This window comes from Cajanus cajan, chromosome 5 (genome assembly GCF_000230855.2).
Source record: "Cajanus cajan strain Asha chromosome 5, NIPB_CcT2T_4, whole genome shotgun sequence".
NCBI classification, from domain to species: Eukaryota; Viridiplantae; Streptophyta; class Magnoliopsida; order Fabales; family Fabaceae; genus Cajanus; species Cajanus cajan.
In genome coordinates this window covers 59,169,604-59,195,704 of record NC_138521.1, presented here as the reverse complement: position 1 = coordinate 59,195,704, position 26,101 = coordinate 59,169,604, and the positions used below count along the sequence as shown (strand labels likewise).

The following is a 26,101-nucleotide window of genomic DNA, read 5'->3' as shown; positions in this document are numbered from 1 at the left end:
TACTGCTCAATGTCACTTTTGTTTTGTGTTGAATTTGTTTAGACTCTAATGTAATTTCAGCATATTTAATTTCGTCTTGATACAATAAAGAAACAATTTTATATAATAAATTAATTTAAACAAAAAACTATTAACCAATACTTACAAATTTTCTAATTTATATTTTCATAAAATTTCAAGAGAAAACTATTTAAAAATTTAAGTTATTATCATAAACATTTTCTTTTCAAACAAATTTTTTCAAAAGGATAGTTAAGATGAAAAATCATAATCTGTTTCAAAGCACTCTAAACCATTTAAGTTTCTAAAAAAAAAAAGTTTTAGTGAGTATTTTATGGACTAAATTATATTTTTGTCCTTTATCTTATTTTTTTAAAATTTATTTTGGTTGTTTATCTTTTTAAATGTTAGTTTTAATTCTTTATCTATTAAATTTAAATTAATTATTTTAAATATTTTTTTGATTGGTCGAAACTTTAAACTTATTTAAGAAAATTCATTTATATGAAAATTATTTAATGCAATTGTAATTTAAATTAAATATGTTACAAATATGATAAAAAATAAAAATATTTTCTACTTTTACTTATTAATGAGATTTATTTTCACACAATTTTCATAATATTTATAGTCTTTTAAATATCAATTATTTTCATAATTTTAATGTTATAAGATTCAAGTTTTAAATCAACAAGAAAAATTGAATAAAAATAATGTCATAAAATTGAAATGACCATTATCCTAAAAAAATCAAATTAATTCAAACATAAAAAATAAATTGTCAAAATTTTTTTTTTAATAGATAAAGAATTAAAATGAATATTAAAAATAAGATAAAAAATAAAAAAATATAATTGATCATATTTTATATCTTATTATAATTAAAAAATCAAAATAGAATAATTATATCTAATGAAAGTGATTTTAACTATCGAGAGTATTTTGAATTTTTAATTTTTAAAAAATTAACTTTCAGTATATGTTATCAATAATTAAAAATAGTAACTTATAAATAATTTATGATAAATATTAAATATAATTAATGTAATAAAAAAAATAGAGTTTAATTATAATATGATTTATATATTTAAAAGTAAAAGATTTGGTTATAGAGTGGGGAGTGAGTGTTGTGGGGGTTAATTAATCGGATTGATTACGCGCTTATTAGCTATAAATAATTCACTGAATATTTGTTTCCATTTGATAAATTTATCACTATTGTCTCGCTCGCTCTCCTTTTCATCAAACCCCACCCCTCTTCTGTGGGTAGGTGCTCCTCACTCTCTCTTCTTCCCTTCACAACCCTTCTAGATTCTTCCGCCGATCCTTCTCCGGCCACCACTCCCTTCGCTAGGTCAGCTCTTTCTCTCTCTCTTTCCAGCCCTATTTTCCATCACTTTATCTATCACACCACGCCACACAGCCACGCCCGCACGTGTTTTATGCACGCGAATCGGATTTGTATGAACTCAACCGATGGGGCACAAAAAGCGAAACCCTACGCCGCGCTCCAAACAATCCGCGGCGGCTTCTCCGGCGGCGCAATCCGGCGTCGGCGGAGCCGCCAACGGTGCCAACTCGCCGGACACTTACGCCTGCAATGTTTCCGATCACAACCCTAGCAAGATCGAATTGGCTCCTCCCCAATCGGAGGGTTCCGATAACTCCACAATCAAGCTCGAGTGCGAGCGCGCACTCACCACGCATCGCCGCGGGAACCACACCAAGGCAATGAAGCTCCTCAAGGAGATTTGCGCCAGGGAGGAGGGCTCTCCCCACTCCGCCTTCGTCCACCGTGTCCACAGCCTCGTTTGCTTTAAAACAGCGACGGTCATCACGGACCCGAGCTCCAAGCAGCGGCATTTGAAGAATGCCGTCGAGTCGGCGCGCCGCGCCGTGGAGCTCACGCCGAATTCCGTCGAGTACGCCCATTTCCTCGCCACTGTGATGCTGGAGGCGGCGAATGAAGGGAAGGATTACGAGGAGGTGGTGCATGAGTGCGAGAGGGGGCTTGCCATTGAGAACCCTAGTGATCCTGCGAAGGAGACATTGCAGGATGAGAGCGAGCAGAAAGTTTCTTCCCCTGAAGAGCGGATAGCGCACGTGCAGAATGAGTTGAGGCAGCTCATTCAGAAGTCGAATATAGCTTCCTTGTCCTCTTGGATGAAGAACTTGAGCAATGGGGAGGAGAGGTTTCGGTTGATTCCGATAAGGAGGACTCCTGAGGACCCCATGGAGGTGAGGCTGGTTCAAACTAGACGGCCTAATGAGATCAAGAAGGTCACCAAGACGCCCGAGGAAAGGAGAAAGGAAATTGAAGTTCGAGTGGCTGCTGCAAGGCTGTTGCAGCAGAAGTCAGAGTCGCCACATTCGCCGAACGAAGGAGAGAGGGATGACAGGCAGTTGGATTCCTCTGCGGGATCCACTCAGAGGATTGGTAGTGATAGGAGGAGGCATGGGAATGCGAGAAAGAATGGCTTTACAGCTGAGAGGATGAAGTGGGTGTACGGATATTGGAATTCAGTGAGTATGGATATGAAGAAGGATTTTCTTAGGGTTAAAATTTGTGATCTCAAGTCACACTATGGGTCTTCCAAGGATACTTTGCCGAACGATATATTATCAGAAGCTTTGTCTTATGCTGAGGTCAACAAAACGTGGAAGTTCTGGCTTTGCTGCAACTGTGAAAGGAAAGATTCCAACCCGGATTCTCATAGGCATCATGTTGTGCAGGAACACATGGGGAGTCTCTCGCCACAAATGCAGAGGCTTCTTCCCCAACATGTTGATAGTGAATGGGTTGAGATGATTCTTAATTGTTCTTGGAAGCCTCTGGATGTCATAGCTGCAGTTAGAATGCTTGATAATAAAGCAAAGTTCAGGAGTCCTTCATTTCCTGAGGATTTATACTTGGATCATCATACTCCGGACTATAATGATTGTTTCAAAGATGCAGGCAGCTCTTACATTGAGAAGGAAAGTCCAGGGGACAGTCTTCGTAATTATTCAGCCGAATGCAACAACTATTGTAAAATTATAGAAAGTGATGTTAGAGGTGGTGTTGAAGATCAACTATCCATGGCTAATCCCATTATTGATTGTTGGCCAGTATCTGATGACACTGAGCGTGCAAAACTTCTGGAGAAAATTCATGCCAAGTTGGAGGTTCTTATTAGGCACAAATGTCTTGCTGCTAGTCATCTTAACAAGGTCATACAGTTTACGATGGGGGAGATACAAGGTCTTGCTGCTGGTTCTCAACTTCTCAATCATGGCGTGGACCAAACACCAATGTGTATATGCTTTCTGGGAGCTTCACAGCTCAAGACAATTTTCCAATTTCTGCAGGAAATATGTCATGCTTGTGGGGTGGAGAGGCCTGCTGATAAAGGCAGTAGTCCCACAAATGATTTGCTCAATATCACTCAAGGTCCTGAGATTAAAGACAAGATTGTACTTGATGGAGATGCATCATGCCTCCATCTGGACGAGTGTTTACTACAAGGACAAGTCACCCCTGGTACAGCTCAGGGGCCTGTTTTGGAAGATATAACCACCTCAAGCTCACCTGATGGAATTTCATGCTATAATGATGCGTTGCTGTCCTGGATATTTTCAAGTTCGCCTATTGGGGATCAATTGACATCATGGCTGCGGACTAGAGAAGATAAAATAAATAAAGGAAAGGAAATTGTCCAGCTACTCGAGAAGGAGTTTTATCACCTACAGGGGTTATGTGAGAAGAAGGGTGAGCGTATAAGTTATGAGGAAGCACTGCAAACAGTAGAGGATCTTTGTCTCGAAGAAGGTAAGAAGAGGGAAACGGTTGGTGAATTTGTCCAGCGAAGCTATGAATCTGTCTTGAGAAAACGGAGAGAAGAGCTCATTGAGAGTGAGAATGAAATGATGTATGTCAGCAATAGGTTTGAGTTGGATGCTATATCAAATGTTTTGCAAGAAGCAGAAGCAAGGAATGTTAATCAATTTGGCTATGAGGAAACTTATGCTGGTGTGACTTCTCAGTTATGTGACTTGGAATCTGGTGAAGAAGATGAATGGAGAATGAAGGACTACTTGCATCAAATGGATGGTTGTATAGAAAACGCAATTCAGAAACTGAAAGAGCATTTATCTATAGAGGTCAGTTTGTTGATTTGTTTCACATGCCTACTAAGATAACAGCGAGGATGTCCTTTTGCCTTTATGTTCTAATTTTCTTTTTTTCTTTGTGTAGCTTAGCAAAACTGATGCCCGAATAATTAGAAGTTTTACATCGATGCAACAAATGGAATTCAAGCTTGGACCTGTTTCTGCTAATGATTATCGAGCAATATTAGTGCCTCTAGTGAAGTCCTACCTAAGGGTTTGTATTCAAACTGCTGAACATGTGCTGTTGCATTACCTTTCACTTAACTAAATGTTCCCTTGTTTTAATATTTTAGGCACTTTTGGAAGATTTGGCTGAAAAGGATGCAAAAGAGAAGTCTGATGCTGCAAGTGAAGCCTTTTTGGCCGAACTTGCACTTGATTCCAAGAAGGCTGTTAAGGGGGGAAGTGAGAGCACAAGACATGTCGAGAAGACAAAAGATAAGAAGAAGAATAAAGATCACAGAAAAGCAAGAGATTTGAAGGTGTTCATTCATGTAGATTTTGGAATTTGTTTATGTATGGGTCATTGTCTATGACGAGTGACTAAAGTTTCTTTCTCTTGCAGTCCTTAAGTGGTCATGTGCAGTTCTCACCTCGACCTACAACTCCTGAGTTAGTTTACTTGTCATTTTTTTTAAATTCTTTTTATTTTTTAACGTGTAATCTTCTAGAGACACTGTCACTCTTCTTAAAAATGTTTTGGATGTGGTTCTGTTACAGTTCCAATCTAATTCCACCTGAAAGTGACTTCCCAGATCATGAGGATGTTTCTATGATCGATGGTGACGTGGAACAACTTGAAGAGGAATTTAGACGTAAAATTGAGCTAGAAGAGGAGGAAAAAAAGCTTGAAGAAACTTTGGAATTTCAACGAAGGATAGAAAATGAAGCCAAACAGAAGCACCTTGCAGAGCAACAGAAAAAATCATCTGGGTTATACTCAGAAGAAGTGGCAGACAAACTTCAAGATTGTCAAACAAAGGCGGATGATGATCTACCAGATGCACATGAACATGTAAGAGTACCTGTGCAGGTATGAATTTCTTTGCATGCAGGGAGACAAGATTTCTGGTTATTAGTCTTTAAGTTACTGTTTCTTGCTTAATGGACTTGCAAGGAAAATGTAATAATGGAAGGAAATAGTACTTTATGGAGAGTAAGTATTAAAGGAAATATACCTCTGAACTGGCTTATTTTTTCAGGAGCAGTTGGTAAAAGAGAACGGATCACGAAGTAATCTGGATGGTGTGCTTACACCCAGAGCAAATGGTTCCATGGTTAATTATTTGCATCAGTCCAAAGTTAAACAATGTTGGTGGTTTGAGTTTCTCAAAATTTATTTATTTTCTTGCTTGAGGTTCTCCACATTTATTTAATTCTTTTCTACAGCAGATGATCTGCCTAATGGAGTTGTTCCAGTTCCAGAGAATGGTCTACCTTTGTCTGGGCGTACAGGTAAAAAACATAAACGGCAGAAGAATTCTTCCAGACTGGTTGATGGAAAGTTTGAATCTATCTCATCAGAAAAAGAGAACACTGAGGATACACATACCGATTATTGCTCAAGAGAGCAATTCAAATTTAATAACAATCAAGATGCTAATAATGGTTAGTTTATCCTTGCCCAAATACTCTTTTGATGTAATGCTGGTGCATATTATTTCTGATCTAATTATGGTTTTTTAATCAAGATTTATTTGACTGCTAGTTTGTCGTACTATATATGCTTGGCTTACTAAAATGTACACATGCATGCACAAAATTTGAAGGGGATGTTGGGAGGTCTTTCCCTTGTTAAAATCATTACAACATTTTATTTATCATTTGAGCTTTAGTTGCTTATTATCATTATTCATATGCCAGTGGTAACTGTGGGATCAATATCTTGTTTTAAACATAATTTTGATTTTTATCACTTTTTCCAAATATGCTAATCTTTTTTGTGTGTAATTTGTAAAGCCAATTGCAGGGTGCTTTTTTTTTTTTGTCATCTTTGTTTTACCTAGTCCATTCTTTTGTCATAATGTCGGCAATCTTTGTCACATGGCTCTCTCTTTTAAAAATTCTCCAATTTTATTAATAGTTGTATGTTATTGTGATCATTTTATGGCTAGGTTTGTATCTTATATGTCTGATAGTGTATTTTGTGTGAGAAATCTAATAGCTAAACTTATCTACAAATTATAATCTGTAATGATTTTTTTTTTTATTTTTTCTTTGAGCACTGCGGTTTAATGACCTTATCAGGTATGAGATGGAATGGTAAAAAGGTATTATGATTTATGAGATCAGTTATACTTTCTCTGATAATGTTTATTTAGATCTTTTTCCCCCAATGGACTTTCTTCTCAAAATAAAAATGTCTGGTTAAAATATACTCTGCAGTACACTATTAAGTTAGATTAGAAATAAGATTTGATAGTGTTTGAAAACTCATTAGCATCACTTTTGCTTCTTTCCTGTAGAATTATGTCAATGTGTTTTTTATGTCATTTATAACATTTTTTAAATACTAATAATAAAAGGCTTCTTTTGAGTATGAAAATTAATTTGCTGTTCTTTGGATGTGCCATCAGTGAGGGAAAACAATGCATCAGATGCAGAGGAGGAAAGATTTCAAGCTGATCTTAAAATTGCCGTACGCCAAAGCCTGGGTAAGTTTTTTTTTCATTCCCTGCACTCATAGACTAGTTATGTGTTCTCTTATATAACATGCTCTTCATGCAAAATCCACTTCACCGTTAATGACCAAGGAAATGAAACTGTTTAGATGCCCATTTCTTGGGAAGTTTTCCATTCTCCTATCCTTTGTTCTGTTGCTTTCTGTAATAGCCTCCACACGATTAATTATATGTGATTTACAATCTCTAATATTATATAACTAGGAAATTTGGAAAACATATCAAATCCTAAATATTTACAGAAGATATACAGTTCCTAGATAGGACATATTTCTCATAAATGAGAAAACCTCTCGACACTCGCACGATTCTACTTGGCCTACAACCAAAACTTGACATGAACTATTAGCTGAATCCTGAGAGAAATGCTAATGTTCCCTACTTTAAAATAATTCTGGGATCATGTTGAAGAATTATGGAACTATGACGATTCTCTAACCTTGAAAGATATTGTTTTTATCAGACACATATCAAGCTCGTGGAAATTTATCTTCGGTTTCCAGTTTAAGCATGTCACAAAGAGCTTCCTCACAGGTAGATAGTGTCAATTGTCCTACTGTGGATGACTCAACCGATAATGTGAATGGGGCGACTTTGCTTGGTACTGGACTGAAGAATGAAGTGGGTGAATATAATTGTTTTCTCAATGTTATTATACAGGTAGGTCTTTGAAACTTCCAATTCATTACTATATCAGCTGCTGCACTGTTTATTTATTGATGTATTATTTTCCATAGCCTAAAATAATTTTTTGTCTTTGTATGACCTCAGTCATTGTGGCATTTAAGACGCTTTCGGGTGGAATTTCTTGGCAGATCAAGATCAGAGCATGATCATGTGGGTAGTCCTTGCGTTGTCTGTGCATTGTATGAAATATTCACTGCACTGGATATTGCATCAAAGGATTCACGGAGAGAGGCAGTTGCACCTACATCTCTGCGGATAGCTCTTAGCAACCTGTATCCTCACAGTAATTTCTTCCAGGAGGTAACTTCATTGACATTGACATAGATTGAAGATATTTCTTCTGTGGACGATTTGACTGATATACAGATATTTGGCAGGCTCAGATGAATGATGCTTCTGAGGTACTGGCGGTGATATTTGACTGCCTTCATCGATCCTTTACTCGTGGTTCAAGTGTTTCTGATGCAGAATCAGCTGAAAGCATCTGTATGGGGTCGTGGGACTGTGCAAATGGTAGTTGTATAGCACATTCACTTTTTGGAATGAACATTTTTGAACAAATGAACTGCTATCACTGCGGCCGTGAATCCAGACATATGAAATATACTTCCTTCTTTCACAATATAAATGCCAGTGCCCTCCGAACAATGAAGGTATCTTTATGAAGGTTTTATTTTTAACATTTTACAGTTCTTAGCATTTATGATTTTATGCTGCTGGGAGCATGGCCAAACAATTATGCTTGTTGAGTACCTTAGCTGGGTCCTTTCTCACTTTCTAGGTAATGTTTGCTGAAGCTTCATTTGATAAGCTTTTGAATCTTGTGGAGATGAACCATCAGTTGGCTTGTGATCTAGAAGCTGGTGGCTGTGGCAAGCTCAACCACATCCATCACTTTCTTTCAACTCCACCCCATGTTTTTATGACTGGTAACTCAGTTGTTGCTTTTGGAATATTGTTGACAATTTTTATATGCTTTTTTGGTATTTTTTTTCAAATGTTTTTTATTCACAGTCCTAGGTTGGCAAAATACATGTGAGAGTGCGGATGATATAACATCGACTCTGGAAGCCCTGAGCACCAAGATAGATATAAGTGTCCTTTATCGTGGTTTAGATCCTAAATGCATCCATAACTTGGTGTCAGTGGTATGTATTTTTTAATATGCAAGGAATGTTTGTATTTAGTTCTTTTACTTATTCTTTGCTTCTAAGAGATGATTTCAGCTTTATTACAGATTGAACACAATGCAGTATTCCTCAGTAAAACATCTTATTTTTAAATATTGCTTTTCATATTTAAGTCCTGGAAGGACTGACTTTGACCACCAACCCCTACTAATTCTTCCATCTTTTTTTGGCTACATATTTACTGTGTTGAAAGGAAAAAATTAGTTATATCACATGCCACAATTGTCTGCTTCATATATGTGCTCACGTGTTATTTAACCTTTAGGTTTGCTACTATGGTCAACATTATCATTGCTTTGCTTATAGCCATGACCATGGACAGTGGATTATGTATGATGACAAGACTGTCAAGGTTTGTTGAATCTATGAGCAGATTTTTTTTTTTTTTTGGTATTCTTGCTGTATTAAAGTTTTTTCTTCAATAACCAGGTAATTGGTGGATGGGCGGATGTTCTTACAATTTGTGAAAGAGGGCATCTACAACCTCAGGTTCTTTTCTTTGAAGCTGTAAACTAAATTTTTGGTGGAACTGATAACATCATTTGCTGGGCTGAAGAATGTTGAGTTTGGCATCCAATTGGTTCCTGGTGTGGCCCTGTTTATGCAGATGCATTGCATTTCTGCATAACAAAAAAGTGGTTTAGGCAAATAAATTTGCAAGTTGCAGTGATGTCAACTAGTTTTGGCATACATGCCTCTGTTGGGATGTATAGCATTTTAAAATTTACTATACAATTCAGGGTTTTAGTAGGAGCAGGTTCTGGCGGGGTATAATGATGACAAATGCATTTAGTGTAATTGGATGACTTAGAAGAGCCCATGGAGTGATGTATGGTAGCGAGCATCACTGAACACAAGTGGTTCGTTTTGGGAATCTCAGATTCATTCCTTGTATCCTACCAATAAGCAGGTTTTGGTATTTGCTAGATGAACCACAATTGGTGGTGGTTGGCCAGCAATGTATGAGAAGATCTTAGGCTGTTTTATGATGGAAATAATTGCCCATTATTATCGGGAACGTATAGCATTTGTACGAGGGGAGTTTATTCACCAGTTGTCGAAGAAATTTCCCTCCCACCCCCTTCCCCCAAAACAAAAAAGGGATCTGTATAGTTCTTATACAATTAGATTTGTCAAAATGTCAGCTTGTAGTCACTTAGGCCGAAAAAGGAGTGTCGTTTACTGATCCTCTGGACTACTATTCTCCCTTTCAAGATATCTGTTTTGGAACGTGCTGCATGGCAGACTTTGTGCAACCGTAAATTGAGGAGCTTCCATTCTTTTGGATCCACAACACTGTACCTTATTCTCATTTACTTTCATTTGGGTGTGTGTGGCGTGGGATGGGGGCCCGTCAGTTGCTATGATTTAAGATAATGAGAACTAATGTTACCAATTTATAGTTGCAGATGCTAACTGTAGCTTTAAGTGAGGAAAAAGCTGAAAGGTTTTGGCACAATTTTGTCCTACACTTTATCGGAATAGCGTCAAGTGAGATGGATTACTATACATCATTGTTCTGTATACATTAGTGCAAAAATATTGTGCGGTTTAACATTTAGAATTGTACTCGTTTTCCCCCATTCTGTTAGAAGGTTATTTTGATACTTGGTGCAAAATATCACGCTAATTATTGTGATGTGTAGAGGCATTTTTTAGAGATCATTAGTGTCTGACTCCTACAGCAGAACTCAAAAAAGTTAGTTTAAATGTTTTCGACAAGAAGTGTTTGAAGAATTTCTCATGAATGGAATAACAAGAATTGTAAGCTCTGAATGTTATTCGCGGTGTCTGTATATCATAAAATTTAATCTCAACTAGATTTCGCGTTGGTGTAGTTATATAGAGGCCATATGTCATGCCATGGAAGGTTGCAGTGACAGGAAAATGACAGGCTGCCATTTTATGGTTGGGAACTGATGGATTTTATGTGGCGGCTTCCATACCTGACGTCTAGAGTAGAAAAAGGCATCGAAATTAGAAAAGGGTTTGGGCCATGCTACCCAAACCGAAACCCAGGACATGAATTTATCCCTTAAAACTATGAGAATTGCTATTCATTCCTCTGTTTGCTCTTCACACCCTTAATTGATTTTTTCTTGTTTCCAAAAATATTCTTATTCCCTTTTAATTCCATCTTCACCCTTCTCTTTCCCTCATTTCTATCCTTCACGACTTCACCTCGCCCTCTCCCCACCGGAAGCTAATTTTTGTAATGTAAATATAAACTTTATATAATGAAAACTTTTGTAATATTCTTATTATTTTTTTTTATCCAAAAGAATTATAATGGTTATGGAAAGAATTGAAAGTTTTTAGTTGCTAATATTTTTTTTTTTTAAATTTTGTTTTTACCGCTATTATGAGAAATGCAAGAGATTGAAAAAAAAAATTCCTAACCAAAATTAGTAACTATAGGAGCTACATGAAATTAAATTGGTCGGTAACTAACTCAACAAATAAGTTAGAAGCAAATGCTTGGTGTATATTGGCAATTCACCATGTCTCTATTTCTTACTGTCCTGATCATGTATCTATTTTTTACTATCCTTGCTTTAACTAAGACATTTGCACACTAATTATCCTCTTGGAATGTATGTTATAGCTTACACATCTAATTTCGAAAGTGACAAATCCCTATAAACTCATTTTCAAATGTAAGAAATTGACATTTCACCTTGTATAAGGTCAGGAAATTTTGAACAATTTATATGGTAGATAATTTTGCTAAACCCTTGGTCCTAACATAATCAAATACATGCAGCAAAGCAAATATCTCTGCATGCACAACTGAAGTTTAAGCACCACTACCATGAAAACTAAAGAGAAATTCTCCATGTTTTTTACAACAACGATCACCAAAGCCTGCTCAGGAAAGATTCTCCAACACATCACCATCCACACTAAGCACTAAGCACCACTGTGTCATGAGGTGGGAGCAATCATGACACTAAAATCGGGTTAATTCTATTAATTATTGGATCTTTATGTAGTCTCTATAGATATAACGTCTTTTGAAAGATTACTAAAAGCAAAACCACGAGGATTTAGGTACAAAGTGAACAATATCATATCAATGTAGAAATATGTGTGTGAATCCCAAGTGCCCAACAATGGAACCAATGTTTGACAAGGTGACTGGTTCAGAGTCTCAGACAGGTATTTGACATTAGACAAGTATTTGGCAATGGGAAGCGATGGATCCAAGTGTGAGATCTCTTGTGTCGAAAGTCTTCCTAACAGTGTGGAGGTTAGGCAGTGTGTTTTGTTGATGTGAACTAACGACGGTGCAAGTATTTAGAACTTACAGGTGTGACTAAAGTTTTAAAGACCACCATTGAATACTCGTAAATGAAAAAAATTTCGTTGAAAGGAGGTTAAACCATGGTCTTTTATTTTAAGTGAGGTTTGTTGGGATACAAACAAAGTCCCATATCATTGAATCATGAAGACAATGAAAGGTTTATAAAGTACATACAGTCTCCATTGATATGAGGTCTTTTGGGAGTCTCCTAAAAGCAAAATCATGAAGATTTAGACCCAAAGTGAACAATATCATACTAATGTGGAGACATGTATGTATATGAATCTCGAGTATCCAACAATTTTCTAGCCACCCATGACAATTACCTTCACGTAAATCCGCAACTTCTCTAAATGTATATGAACCTCGAGTACCCAACAATTTTCTAGCCACCCATGACAATTACCTTCATGTAAATCCGCAACTTCTCTAAATCAATCTAAACTAGAGACAACAAAATAAACAATGAATGCATTTCAACCGGTGTAAATTACTAAATATTTTAGTTTGGGGAGATATATTTTTTGGTGAAAAAAAATCTTAAAATGAATGCATTTAAGATTTCAAAAGTTATGAAAAATAAAAATTATCCATAATCTATATGATTCTTTTATAGCAATTTTTACCAATATTTTAAATCTCTAAAAAAAAATCTTTAGTCGATCTCCAAAATTTCAAATATCAAGAGAAATTCCTATTATTGTTATTAAATAATTAATAATAATGATAATACAAATAAAGCATAGCTAAGTTTTTAGTTCTTGTAAAATAAATGAGTTCTGATTTTGGTTCTTGTAATTTTTGTTTTTCAAGCCTATAGAATTTGAAATCATCATTTTTAGTTCTTTAAAATAAATAAATTTGATTCTAATGTCGGAAAGTGTATTTTTTTTAATCTCTCTAAAATGTAAAATCATTGGACCTAAAGTTTATTTTTAGGTTGATAAATAATATTTGTTTTAAGAATATATAATTTTTTTTTATAGAAGTGTTATGTGATAATATGATATCACAAACAATTATAAACGTTACTTAGGATTACACTGTAATAAAAATATAATTAACAAGGATCATATAATACTATAAACTAAAAACATTAATTTTAAATTTTAGAGAAATAAAAATAAAATAAAAATTTATAAGATCAAAATTAAAACTTTATTCACTTTATATCGATTAGAAATGTATTTAAGAGTAAAAATAATAATGACTCATAATTTATTTTTTTCTTCATAATACTAGAATATATATAAAAGGGAAAGTGTTACAGGGTTGAATCGAACTTAAAAGGTAAGTATACACTCATGCTTTGGAGTCTCGCATTTTCCATCTTTTTTGTCGAAGAATCATCACTATCAATAAACATTAAAATTAGTAACAAGCTGAAAAGCTACACTTAAATTAGTTCACTTCTCTGTCTTGTATATTCATTTTTTAACGCAAAATTAGTAACAAGATGAAAAAATTCACTTGAATAGTTACTCTGAATACAAACATCTAAGTTACATCACGAATTGCGATTTCATATTTAAAGTTTTATTATTACTAGATTAAGAGCTTATCTCATAAACAATTTGAGGAGACATTTGAAAGAGCTTATTTGAAGCATTTTTAATAACTTATTTATGTTGTATTCTTATGAGTAAGCTTTTAAGATATATTTTTGAATATTTGGAGGAAGTTCAGTTCTTATTTCAAATACTTATATATGTACTTTTTATTTTGTTATATATTTACTTACAGTTAGAGTATTTTTTTATACCATATTTACTTTGTCGATGATTAAATTTCGCCGAAGAATCCGATTCTACTTTTAGTAGAATATTTTTTTCTAACTACTATTTTAGAGTATTATATATGAATACTAGCTAGTGAAGAAAAGACCCTGAATAAGCATTTTTTTTATTGAAAAAAAAAGAGCATTTTGAATAGAAAATAGAAAAAAAAGGAAGCAATTATAATATGCTGCTAAAAGTTAAAATAAAATAAAATTAAAATAGTAACCAAAATGAGAGAGGTGATTCATCAGTCAGTTGAGAGGCATATATATAAAGCTCAGAGCTCCGGAGAAAAAAAATGGCCATTATTAATTGTTATAGATCTTATAGTTAGTATTTGTTTCAAGATATTAAAAAAGATTTTTGAAAAAAATGAACTTGAAAACTTCGCATTCCCATATTTGGTACAAATTAAAAAAATCTCAAGAATTGTTAATTATGAGGAATATCAATTATTCGATCACAATTGTTTTTCTTCTTATTTGTATGGAAAATGTGAGTATCGATCTGTTTATTAATTTTCAATGGAAATGGAAGTTATTTTATACAATGACTACGTATTCCCACTTCACTATTTCACATTTTTTTTCACTATTATCTTTAAATTATTATTATTATTATTTTCTAAAATTACTAAAGGACAACCCAACATTTTCATGAAAATAATAATTATGTAATTCTTGAAAATAAACTTTTATACCTTCGAACAAACAGTGAAACACTATCCGATCCGAGGTAGCAAACAACCACCACCATCCCAAACTTAAAATAGGAGCACAAGTGAGAAAGACAAGTAACACGAAAAAGAAAAAAAAAAAAAAAAAAAAAAAGAAGAAAAAAACTTAGTACGCCCACCACATGGAACTTAACCCCAAAACATAGGAGTTTCTCACATTCTCCACTCACTAATCCCTAACGGCATCACTCTTGGAAGCACCACGTCCCAACACGTGTCCCCTCTTGTTGTTTTACTTAGTCTTTCCCTACCCACCAGATCCGCATATTAATAAAGCATGCTATGGATGTGATGAAACATTTGAGTCCTACCTCTCTCTCCTCTAACTGCTTCCTTCATCTTACTCAGGTTGTTGTTTTGTTTTCTTTTGTTTCGTTTCTTCGTTCTTTGATTCATCATCATCATCATCGTCATCATCGTGGATTTCACTTCCATAAGGGTTCCAGCATCTGCTATAGCTAGGTGGTGGAATTAACAATGACCCTTAAGGGCGGCACAACCCAAGCATGTGCAGCATGCAAACACCAGAGAAGAAAGTGCACTTCTGAGTGCCTTCTTGCACCATTTTTCCCTGCAGACCAACCTAAGGTGTTTCTCAATGTTCACAAGCTTTTTGGAGTGAGCAACATTGTAAAGATATTGAAGATATTGGAGCCTAGTCAGAAGAAAATAGCCATGGACTCTATCATCATTCAAGCAAATTATAGAGATAAGTATCCTGTGCATGGCTGTTGGGAAGAGATTTGTAGGCTACAATACCAAATATGGGTTATGGAAGAAGAGCTTCATGCAGTGTATCAACAGCTTGAAATATGTAGACAACAACACCATCAAGGTCCTTCTATGCACGATGATGTGGCTTCACAATTAGAATTGGGCATGACACCTCGTACTAGTAATGCATTACCATTATTTAATCATCATACTCCACAACCACAACCACAACCCCACACTTACAACACTGTGGCTTTGTCTGTGTCACAACAACAACAACATTCCTACTCCAACAGCAACAGTGTGGATTATAATTCTCTCTACTTGGACTCCAAGGATAATACAACAAATCCTTTGTGGGTTCAGTATTCCTATGCAAATAATAATAGCAATTCTGTAGGAATGGACACTCAGTTCTCCTCACAGCCACTGGCCATTCAACAAAATGTTGTTGAAGATTATGATGAGATTCATCCAATTTTTGATTCAGTTGATGATAGACAATCATACATTTATTCCAAGGAGGCTTATGAGTCAAGGTAGATTGATTAATCATTTTTTATACTTTCTTTTCTTTATAATGACAATAGGAGATTATGCATACAGTGATACTCAAATCTCTACCATTGTGGCAGACTCAACAAGTGAGCTGATCAAGTTATATATTATTATTAAGATTTAAATATATTTTTAATTACATCAATATTAGGGTATATATATATTTATTTATTTTTAATCTTTCAAATTTAAAATTAATTATTTTAACTTATGTAATTTTAGAAAAATCTTATTTTAATCTCTCAGAATCATCTATTGTAATATAAATAAAGTTAATCACCTATTCACTATCAACCAATTATATCTTTTAATTGTATCATATCACTGTTAAAAGTAAATGTGTTTATAGTGACATGACACAATTAAAAGATATAATTGGTTGTCAATGTAAAATTTTTTTACACGGATAGTGTATAGGTGATTAACTCATATAAATAAGTGATCGTGACAAATTAAAACATGAGTTAATCATCAATACACTGCCAGTTTAAAACATTTTACACTGACAACTAATTATATCTTTTAAATTATTTTATTTTATTTTTATTTGATTAAATGAGCAAATAACATGATACTATTAAAAGATATGATTGGTTGTCAGTGTAAATTTTTTTTACACACAATGTATAAGTGATTAACTCTTAAAACATTAGCAATATAATTGACAATAACAAATTGAAACAATTATACAACATTAATTAAGTTTAATATAATATTTTCAATAATAAAAATACTAGTAAATGAATTTTAAATGAGTTTTATTTTATAAATTTATTAACAATATTGAGAAATTAGACTAAAATAATTTTTTTAAAATTATAAAACTAAAAATTTAATTTTAAGTTTGAGAGAAAAAAATAAATTTAAGGCGAAAAACTTATTAAAACCTATTATTAACTAGTCCCCTCAACAAACAGCTGGGTTTAATTCTTATTGAATGAGGCCGAGTCAATGCAGAAATTGCATAGAAGTAATGTGTGGTGGGCAGCTGAATCATTTGCATCTTATGATCATTTTCCAATAAAATGAAAATTTTCTCATATTTGATATTGTACATCTCTGCCTGCAGTTCAGAAGAGTCACTGAAAGATATGAGAAAGTGCACTGATCATGTTTCTGAGAATGAATTGAAGAGTGCCGCTGCATGCTTCAGCCTTACCAGTGTCAACTGATCAGCAAGCTGTCCCCTCTCCCCTCCACATAAAAAAAGATGTACTAGGTTTCCTTTTTGGGTTCTTTTATTCTTGGTAAGCTTTTTGATAGATTTTTCTTTTTTCTTTATTGAGTTTCAATCTTTCAATTGTCAACATTATAAATAGAAGCAGATACTTTCCACGTACTGTTTACCAAATTGCATTCGTATGGCAAAGAATAATACACAAACTAGATATTTTCATCGACCTCTATGATAAAATATTTTACTGATCTTAGTTGCTAACCCTTTCTATACCTGCACAGAAGCATAATATATATGACTGCATTCAAATTTGGGAGAAACTGTATATCTTCCTTCTGATTTAGGCCACCAACCACTCTTGGACAGAATGATTTATCAATAACAGACTATACTAGGCGAGCCTTTTAAACAAGAAAAAGACATCAAATGTAAATGAAAAATTATTAGATTGTTTAAAACTAGCAAATTATGAGTACATGTAATTAAGTGTTATCAATAATTTTTAATAAATTAAAAAATTTAAACTTATGCCATATAGTAATCAACTGAAAATGTGAATACTTGATAATTATGTAATATCTAATAATTTCTTCACATATGTCTAAGAGTGGGAGATTTGGTTGATACTAAAATTTATTTTTAATTTTCATTGTCACTGTTGTCTTTTCATGTCTTAATTCAAAATAAAATACAAGTTGAAGATCCTTCTTTTTAGAGAAATCTCAGGTGCGTCTAACTATCGCACCATTTAAATTGAGTTAAAGGTTAAGGGACTGCTTATTTTGATGAACACATTATAACTATTTATATAATCGAAGATCAAATTTAACAGACTATTTTTACCAACAAGTGATTATGAAACACAAGATATAGTTTTCAGTAGCTTAATTAGTGTTGCCAATCCAAGGGGTGTTATCAACATAGCAGAATTGCTATTTTTATTGATTTTAGGCACGGATAAACAATCTTTAATTTTAATATTATAAACATGCTACCATTGTTTATCTTTGGGAACAATGATTTTTGGACACTATTTTATTAATAACGGTATCAACACTTATCATTTCTCTTTATCTCTCAAACTATCATATAATATATCACCTATGATACTTGTACCTCTAGTGAGGTCAAGGTTACTTCTCTTTACTTCTCGTATGTTATGTTCCTTTTCTTCTCACTCTTGTAGGACTATAGGGTGGAGAGGTGGGGTACATGCGACGCTTAAGTCAGGAAGGTGACTAAGAATACAAGTGATATGTGAGAATAATATGAGAGAGCATAAAGAAAAAAAGTGTTTTACCTAAAGAGTTTTGCTCCTATATAAACAACTTAGAACTCATCTTTAATTAAGGTAATTAAAGATAATTATTTGCATAAATCTCAAAAAGGATTCTATGGAAAGATAAGATTTTCATCTTATCTTTTTCCTAACTTCCTTGATTATCTTTTACAGTGATTTTGATCGATAGTCTTTCAGCTATATCAATGTTGAAGGGTTGGGCAAGTACTTATCGACCCTACGGGTACAATATCTATACTTTTCTCTCTTTTCTCTCTCTCAGTCTCTAACTGTGTTATCTAATAGCATTTGGGTTTTCTAAAAATCATTCATCCTTTGAATATGTAAAGTAACAACCCTGTTAACTTTTACAATCACCTTTACATGTGACTTTTTCTTTCTCCCCTTATTATCTTTCTCTTTTTTTCAAAGGTTTGAGGCGTATATAAACACCATTTTTGGTGAAGTAGTTATCGGTCTTCATTTTTTGTCAACATATAAATGCTAAGCTTAGCATTTCTTTTTGGTGGTATACATCATCAGAATTGGTTTAGCAAAAATAGGCAAATTAACATTTGTAGCAAAATATGGATCAACACAGTCCTCGATTTCTTTTTAGGTTAGGGGCAAGGTAAGGAAGGATACATTGATGCTCTCAGATTTTGTTTTAAGAGTCATATTTTTTTGGATACCCAATATTACAAATACTACATTTACATTTACCATTTCTCTTCCCGGATCATATCACTTTTTTTTTTTAATGACAAATATATATTAATGAAATATGGAGTAGGGGTATTCAAACCCACATACATCAATGGGGGTATTACATGAGTGAAGTATCTAATTGTAACTCTATTTACATACTCCCCTCTTTATTCTCTCTAAAGAAAATGTTACCCTGAAGCTCCCATATGGTAATGGGTTTGAAGGCCAGAGAACCATTTATGAATAAGAAGAATGCAATGTAGCTATTCAACAAAGTGGATTTGTTGACTACTCATAGAAACTCATTGCTACCCAATCCTAGCCTCTAAAGATAAGACGAGCATTTGTGAAACAAATTATTTGGTTCCCATGTAGACAAAGCTTATCCAAATGAGCTCGATCAGTTCTTTGTATTTCCTCAAATTTGACCAAAAATGATTTTTCCCATCACAAGGTAATGGTGTATATGTATCTCACTCAACTGGTGGCAACATTCTTGCCAAATAAGATATGAGACATCACAACTAAAACAAAAAGATGATTTGTTGTCTCTAAATCACATTTTGCAAAAAGTACATAATTGTTGATTTGGTCTAACAAAATATCTCTATGAGCAAGATTGACTTTAGTTGGTAATCGATCAATATTTACCTTTCAAGTAGGGCAATGCTTTTTTTTTTTTTTTTTGAGGTAAGAAACACCAAAGAGAGCTAAATTAAGATGTGTTATCCAAATGTACATGTGTTTTGTAGTTTTTTTTTTTTTTTTGCATATTATTAGACAATTTGATAAACATACTAATTGTTGCAAGTAATAAAATAGACAAAAAATTAAGTATTGAATCCATGTGGACTTGTTTTGCGAATGATTAATTTAATTTAATGCTAATTAGGAAAAATAAAAGAAAATAATTGTTTGAAGAACATAAAAAGAAAAATGTTATTTTAGGATTTCAAGAATATAAAAACATATTTAAAATATAATTAAAAATTTATAATAAAATATGTTAAAGATCGATATCACTAATATGTTTCTTAATTACTATACAATTTCAGTAATTATTAAGTTAATTAAATAATCAACAAAAATATTTTTAACCTTAATCACTTAGGTGAGAAATTCTAGATTTCATAAAAAATCTCAATTATTTGATAAAGTTTGTTAATCATCTCATATTAAAGCTAAAGACTTCAAATTAATTAATAAAACTTGTCATGTTCCTAGTAATAAATGTTACAAATCGTAATTTTAAAAAAGTTTTTCATTTGCAATTAATTCTATGAGATATATAAAGGATAGTTAAGGCAAAATATATATTAAGAAAAAAAACAACGTTAATCAAATAAAAATAAGAAAGAGTTATACATAAAGTAAGTAATTACGTCAATTCTAATAATAAAGAATTTAATTACTCGTAACTAAAGAATCTCAATAATAAAAATTCTTTGTTATTAGTTTCTTCCTTTATGTATCTCAAAACTAACAAAGTTTTTTTTTGAATCAAAAATACCTGAAACTATAAAAAAAGAAAAAAACTTTACTAATTAACAAGACAAAATTAAAATACTAGTTTTTGACATTAACATGACTTTAAAGTATAAAATATATTAAATAAATATTTAAAAGATATTAATATATTTGAGAATTATATATCATATATGCTGATTTAATCGAATATACTTTTGTTGCATATGTCTTCCATCAAGATTTTCTTCATGTAGAATTGCAGCATTAATTGAGTAAGCAGTCTTTTTATAAATCTTTTTCTCACTCAAATAAACTCCTGAGCTAACATAGACTCCACTTCCAAATTCCATTTTCCCAAGATCCTAAGTCTCTAACATGGCATTCTTGATTAGATTTTGTTATGAGAAAAAGCTATTGTGATTATCCTTTAACCTGACTTCTCCAACCCATCTGTCATGCCAGTATGATATTTTGTCCCTATTCTCAATCCTGTAAATAATTAGCTTGTGAAACCAGTTCTCTCTTTCCACATCTCCTCTTTCTATAGATCCCAAATTCCTCCACCATGTGGAAAAATACTCTCTCTACATCAACCTCTTTATTGATATCCCATTTCTCATATTTTGATACCAAAACTTTGTTCCATAATGCTTTCTTCTCTGCCAACAATCTCCATTTCTATTTTCCTAAAAGCACCAAGTTGAACACTTCTAAGCTTTTAATTAATATCGCTTATTAATTAGTCAATCTCCATTTCCTTTCGAATCATATTACTTATTACATTTATATACTCTTTTTTTCTTATATTTCTTTCTCTCTAGATATTTACTAGCTAGTATACAAGTGTGCATACAACATTTTCCTTAAGACAAATTATTCTTTCTCTTCATCTACCTAAATAAAGTAGATAGAATAAGGAACATTTGTTGGTAAGTTATTGTAATCATTCAATAATTTTTTTATATAATATTCTCTATAATAATATTTTTTTTCTTTATGTCTTTTTATAACAGATTATTTTAAAATTTTCTATTTTCTTCTTCTTATCCTTCTCTTTGTTATACAAATTATCGTATAAAAATAGTATTATTTTAAAAATAAATTTTTTTCTTTACATTTATTCATCACATTGTTTATCTTATCACGCATTTTTGTTTCTATTTTTCTAACTCTTTTTATCATACAATTATATATATATATATATATATATATATATATATATATATATATATATATATATATATATATATATATATATATATATATATATTACTGTATAAATACAATTTCTCAATGTTGATTGCTGAAAAACTAAGACACATTTACGTTAGCAAAGACACGGCCCAATAAAACTTGTGTTTACGTCTTAAAGAGACACTTTCATGTCTAAGAAGGACTCAATCCCTCCTTTAAGCTAATTCCTGCTTCATATCATACCTATAATATAACAGAATAAAAAAAAAGAAAAAAGAAGAAACAAACTACTATATATGTTGACTTTTCCTTTTTGAAAGTGCATGTTTCATCGGCCTTTGTTTAAAATTAAATCTATTTATAATACATATAAAGTAAGCCGCTAATTAGATGTGACGTAGTAACCTCCAATTTTAAGAGATTATAAATTCTACATCAGTTTTTTTTCTTCAATTTCCATGTAGTGTACACCTCTCATTAGATCATCTTAAATGCCAAAACCCATTTTGAGTTCTCATGTTCTGTTTTTTTTGGATTCCACTTTTTCGTGTATGATATAAGAATTTTCATCTTATTTTATTTCAATGATAGAACTTAATAGGTTCTTAATTTACTTTAAATGATTTCATAGGGACTCTAAATTTGGTATTTTTTCCTATTTTAACACAAGATTGATGTTGGAAAAATATTATTTAATTTTAAGAATTTGGTCTATACAAGAATGATTTTTACATTTGCTCTAATGGTGCACGAAGAGAAGACTCGATTCTTATATATAAGAACCACGGAAGCAATTATCGCTGGAGTTGCTCTTGCATAATTTGTTATCCCTCTTTATGAAATAGTTTACTAATATTTCAATAGAAATTTCACAACAAATTATTTTCATTGGTCTCATTAAAAAAATTTCATATCATTATTTTCTCAACCATATCTTTCTCCTCCTTAAAAGAAAATCATATCTTTCTCATTCTCCACCTTTCCAATAGGAGAGTCTTGCATTCGATATTCTAACATGGATAGCTATGACTACAAGTTGTTTTATCTATTGATTTTGTGAGTGAAATGAATTCAACAAATACCTTTCAAGTTGTCGACATGACTCCATTGTGCCCGTAAACTATATTTTGGGTTGAATTCTGAATAATGCAAACTAATGTAGAATTAAATTTCTTCTTAACCCTTACAAATTTTCGCTATTATTTGCTTCTCATTGTTTAAAAGAGCTTAAAAATTACCTTTTAACCTACGTCTATAGAATTATTTAGATTGTGTTTTAGAATCTCCATCTTTTCTTTGTATATTTTAATTGAATAAAATAATAACATTTTGAATGTCATTACATTATTTTTGTTGTTACGCTGTATTTTTTTTTCCTTCTCTTATTTCATTCATAGTTCCACTCTTTTTTCATTTATAATTTATTCTTATTTCTCCAAATTGGAATTATCACAATAACCTCGATAATTAGATACATTGTTGTGAAAGGGGATAATCTTTGTTATGATTATTTTTGTTCTCCACACAGTTTTTTTTTTGTTGATTTTATGATATTGTATTGTAAGGTTGTGAAATTTGAGATTCAATCATTATCTTTTTATAAGAGGTACATAACTATCTCTTCATAGTTTTTTCCCTTTCGACCTGTACTATTTGTATGTTATAAATATAATGAATTACTCTTCAATTTATTTATTTATTTTCATTTTGTGCTTCTCTATGCTGTGAATATTATGAAATACAATTCACTCCTTGTTCCTCTTCTGTTCATGGGATTATTGAGTAATAAAAAAATTAGTGACAAAAACTTAGTGATCAGGGTTATTAATTTATTATATATATGTTGCTCTTCATCAATTGTTGCCTCACATTTCTCTTCATACCAATTATAAGTCATTTTTTTTTTAATTTTTATCTTATATCAATTGTCATTTTTATTCCCTTTTAACTTCTTCTAATTTAACATGCTATTAATTAGTTATTCACCTAAATTAGTAGGACTATAACTTACAAGAATGGATGGATAAGATAAAAAGAATTGTGAATTGTAGTGTTAGTTATTGTAATCATAAATTTTTTAAAATAATACTAATGGTGTCTTATGTAAATATTCCTTTAAATTTTATACACCCATACATGTAATTATTTCATATATTGTGTTCATTGTTTTCTATTTTATTTTTTATTTTTTGCTCTACAAATATAAAAAATATCACACCAATAAGATTTATGTGGCTGACAATTTATTTTCTCCATTAATTGTCTAAACAAATATTTTTTTCAAACTAAAAAAATTTATAATAAATTATTCTTATAAATAAAATTTAATCTTAACGTTTGCTTTTATCCTCATGTTTAACGACCACATTAAATCGCTCTAGAAAAAAAATCATTAATTATATTTATTATCACCTCATCCACAATATTCTAATTTTTTTATGGAAATATTCTAAAAAACTTATTCTTCTAAATTTTGACAAATTTACTTTTTCTACATATGATTACAAATATTTTTGTTTGTAATTTAAATTTTTAATAAAGATTAGTTTACAAATATGTATATATGATTACAGAAAAATATGATAAATATATGTTTTCTATGTATAATTTCAATCAATATTTTATAATTATTTATTTTTAAATTTAATAGAATTTTTTCCAAATATTTTTAATATATATCTCTAAATTATATCATATACAAAATTAATTTGAAAATAATTTGTATAACTAATAAAATTTTAAATGAATGTTTTTTACCATTAAATTTAATAACTATTTTATAATTATTTAATTTTAATATTTAATGTAACATTTATTTTTATTTTAATATATTTTTTAATATCTTTGAGTTATAATATTTATACATTTATTTATAAACCCACACATAACTTGCATGTTTATGTCTAGTTTATTATTTAAAAACAAGGGTTTTGTGAACGTCAATTCTTAGAATTAATTTTAAGAAACTAAATGAAAATGCTTTTCGTAATAAAACCTTTATTATTTTTATGAGACTAAAAAAAGTTTTCTTATAAAAGATAATATTATATCAAAATATAAAAGTGTAATAAGTACCTTTTATTCAATGAAAGCATACAGTTTTAGTTGTTTAAATATATAATTTTAATTTTAGCCTTTTTTCATTATGGACATCGATATTGATTCCTCAAGTTGTGAGCTAAATAAGTCTATTTTATAAATGAAACAAATTTGATCCATGGTCCATTTTTTCTACTTAAAAGTTACAACCTTCAAATCGTCATTTTCTCCTCAAAATGTTCACAACTTTAATAAATTAAATTATTATAAATCTCCCGCTTAAAATTTGTTAACTAAAATATTAAATTTCACTCAAAATTTACTTTATACCTTAAAATACCGTTGAAGTAAATCTTTCGAAAATCATCAGAGAATAAAATAACCGATCATTCAATAGAAAATGTAATGTTATAAGAATGATATTTTTATATGAGAATGAGAATGTTAAAATTTTCACTTTTTAAATTAAAATAAATGATTTATATTAAAAATTTATAAATAAAATTATCATGTAAAAATAAATAATTTAGATTAAAAAATTATAAATAAAATTATCATGTACCATGATAAAAAGTCATGATTGTGACTATAAATGATAGAGATGTATGTATTAACTTCTTATTTGTTTTAATTTATATTTATCATGTTTATTTTTAAATTAAACTTTAATATTTTAAAAATAAATTATCAACAATCATTACTGTATATTAGAGTTAAAGAGACATTTTGTATCTTTATATTTATTTAAAATATAAAATAAAAATAATTGAAGTTATATATGAAGATAGTTTGTAATTGAATGATGTGTGATTTGAGGGTAGTTATGTGAGTAAAAATAGGGGAGTGAGAATATATTTTACTCCGACTACCCATGTAAAATAAATTCAGATACACACAAACAATATATATAAAATAGATAATCATTTCTCTTTTTTAGCCATACATAGATAATAGGATAGTAATTTAAGCCATACAACTCATTATATATTTCATCTCATCATGATATAAATCAAATACAATTTAAATACAAGTAATATATTACGATCATACAAAGACTAGACTCTCCTAAATTTTATGCATATGACATCAATAAAAACATTTTTTCCAGCTTAAAGATTGAGTAGTCTAAGAGTATGTGCCAAATCAAGTCATCACAACACTTTTACTAAAAGGATATACTACTAAGATCTTGTTGGGGATAGCTGAGTCGCGCAAGATTAATCACATGCATACAATGGGCGAAACTGTGACTTCTCAAACTAAGCTATCCCTAAGGACTAATTTCCAAATTTTTACATAAGGGAGTCTTCCCTAACGATATATTTCACATTGTACTCATCACAAAACACATATGCACATGATGCATAACATTCAAGACTCATTATATTTACTATACAAATTCACTTATCACTTATAATCCGTAACATTTTATATTTCATC

General features: G+C 31.3%; 2 protein-coding genes across 11 annotated transcripts; both read left to right on the top strand.

The window, feature by feature from the left end:
* The first annotated feature begins 1,210 nt into the window (after positions 1-1,210).
* Positions 1,211-10,483, top strand: LOC109808228 (uncharacterized). Of its 4 annotated transcripts, none has more exons than XM_029273265.2 (15): positions 1,211-4,140; positions 4,235-4,363; positions 4,443-4,631; positions 4,715-4,761; positions 4,870-5,164; positions 5,352-5,460; positions 5,542-5,757; positions 6,726-6,803; positions 7,294-7,490; positions 7,602-7,817; positions 7,895-8,170; positions 8,299-8,446; positions 8,532-8,665; positions 8,973-9,059; positions 9,137-10,483. In XM_029273265.2, the coding sequence occupies exons 1-15, from the start codon at positions 1,477-1,479 to the stop codon at positions 9,221-9,223; spliced, it is 4,872 nt and encodes a 1,623-aa protein (XP_029129098.2). In that variant the 5' UTR covers positions 1,211-1,476; the 3' UTR covers positions 9,224-10,483. The 4 variants fall into 4 exon arrangements, with proteins under 4 accessions (XP_029129098.2, XP_020226718.2, XP_020226717.2 ...); XM_020371129.3 differs by having other exon boundaries at positions 5,539-5,757; XM_020371128.3 differs by having other exon boundaries at positions 1,212-4,140; positions 4,870-5,182.
* A 4,323-nt stretch (positions 10,484-14,806) lies between these two features.
* On the top strand, positions 14,807-19,618 carry LOC109807744 (LOB domain-containing protein 27). 7 transcript variants are annotated; one of them, XR_014434156.1, is made up of 5 exons: positions 14,807-15,778; positions 16,867-17,044; positions 18,161-18,325; positions 18,428-18,497; positions 19,144-19,618. XR_014434156.1 is itself a non-coding variant. In XM_020370342.3 (2 exons), exons 1-2 carry the CDS (start codon positions 15,003-15,005, stop codon positions 16,967-16,969), a joined length of 879 nt encoding a protein of 292 aa, XP_020225931.1. In that variant the 5' UTR covers positions 14,807-15,002; the 3' UTR covers positions 16,970-17,197. The 7 variants fall into 7 exon arrangements, 1 of the variants encoding a protein (XP_020225931.1); XR_014434155.1 differs by lacking the exon at positions 19,144-19,618 and adding an exon at positions 18,686-19,107; XR_014434159.1 differs by lacking the exon at positions 18,161-18,325 and having other exon boundaries at positions 19,144-19,616.
* The last annotated feature ends 6,483 nt before the right edge of the window (positions 19,619-26,101 follow it).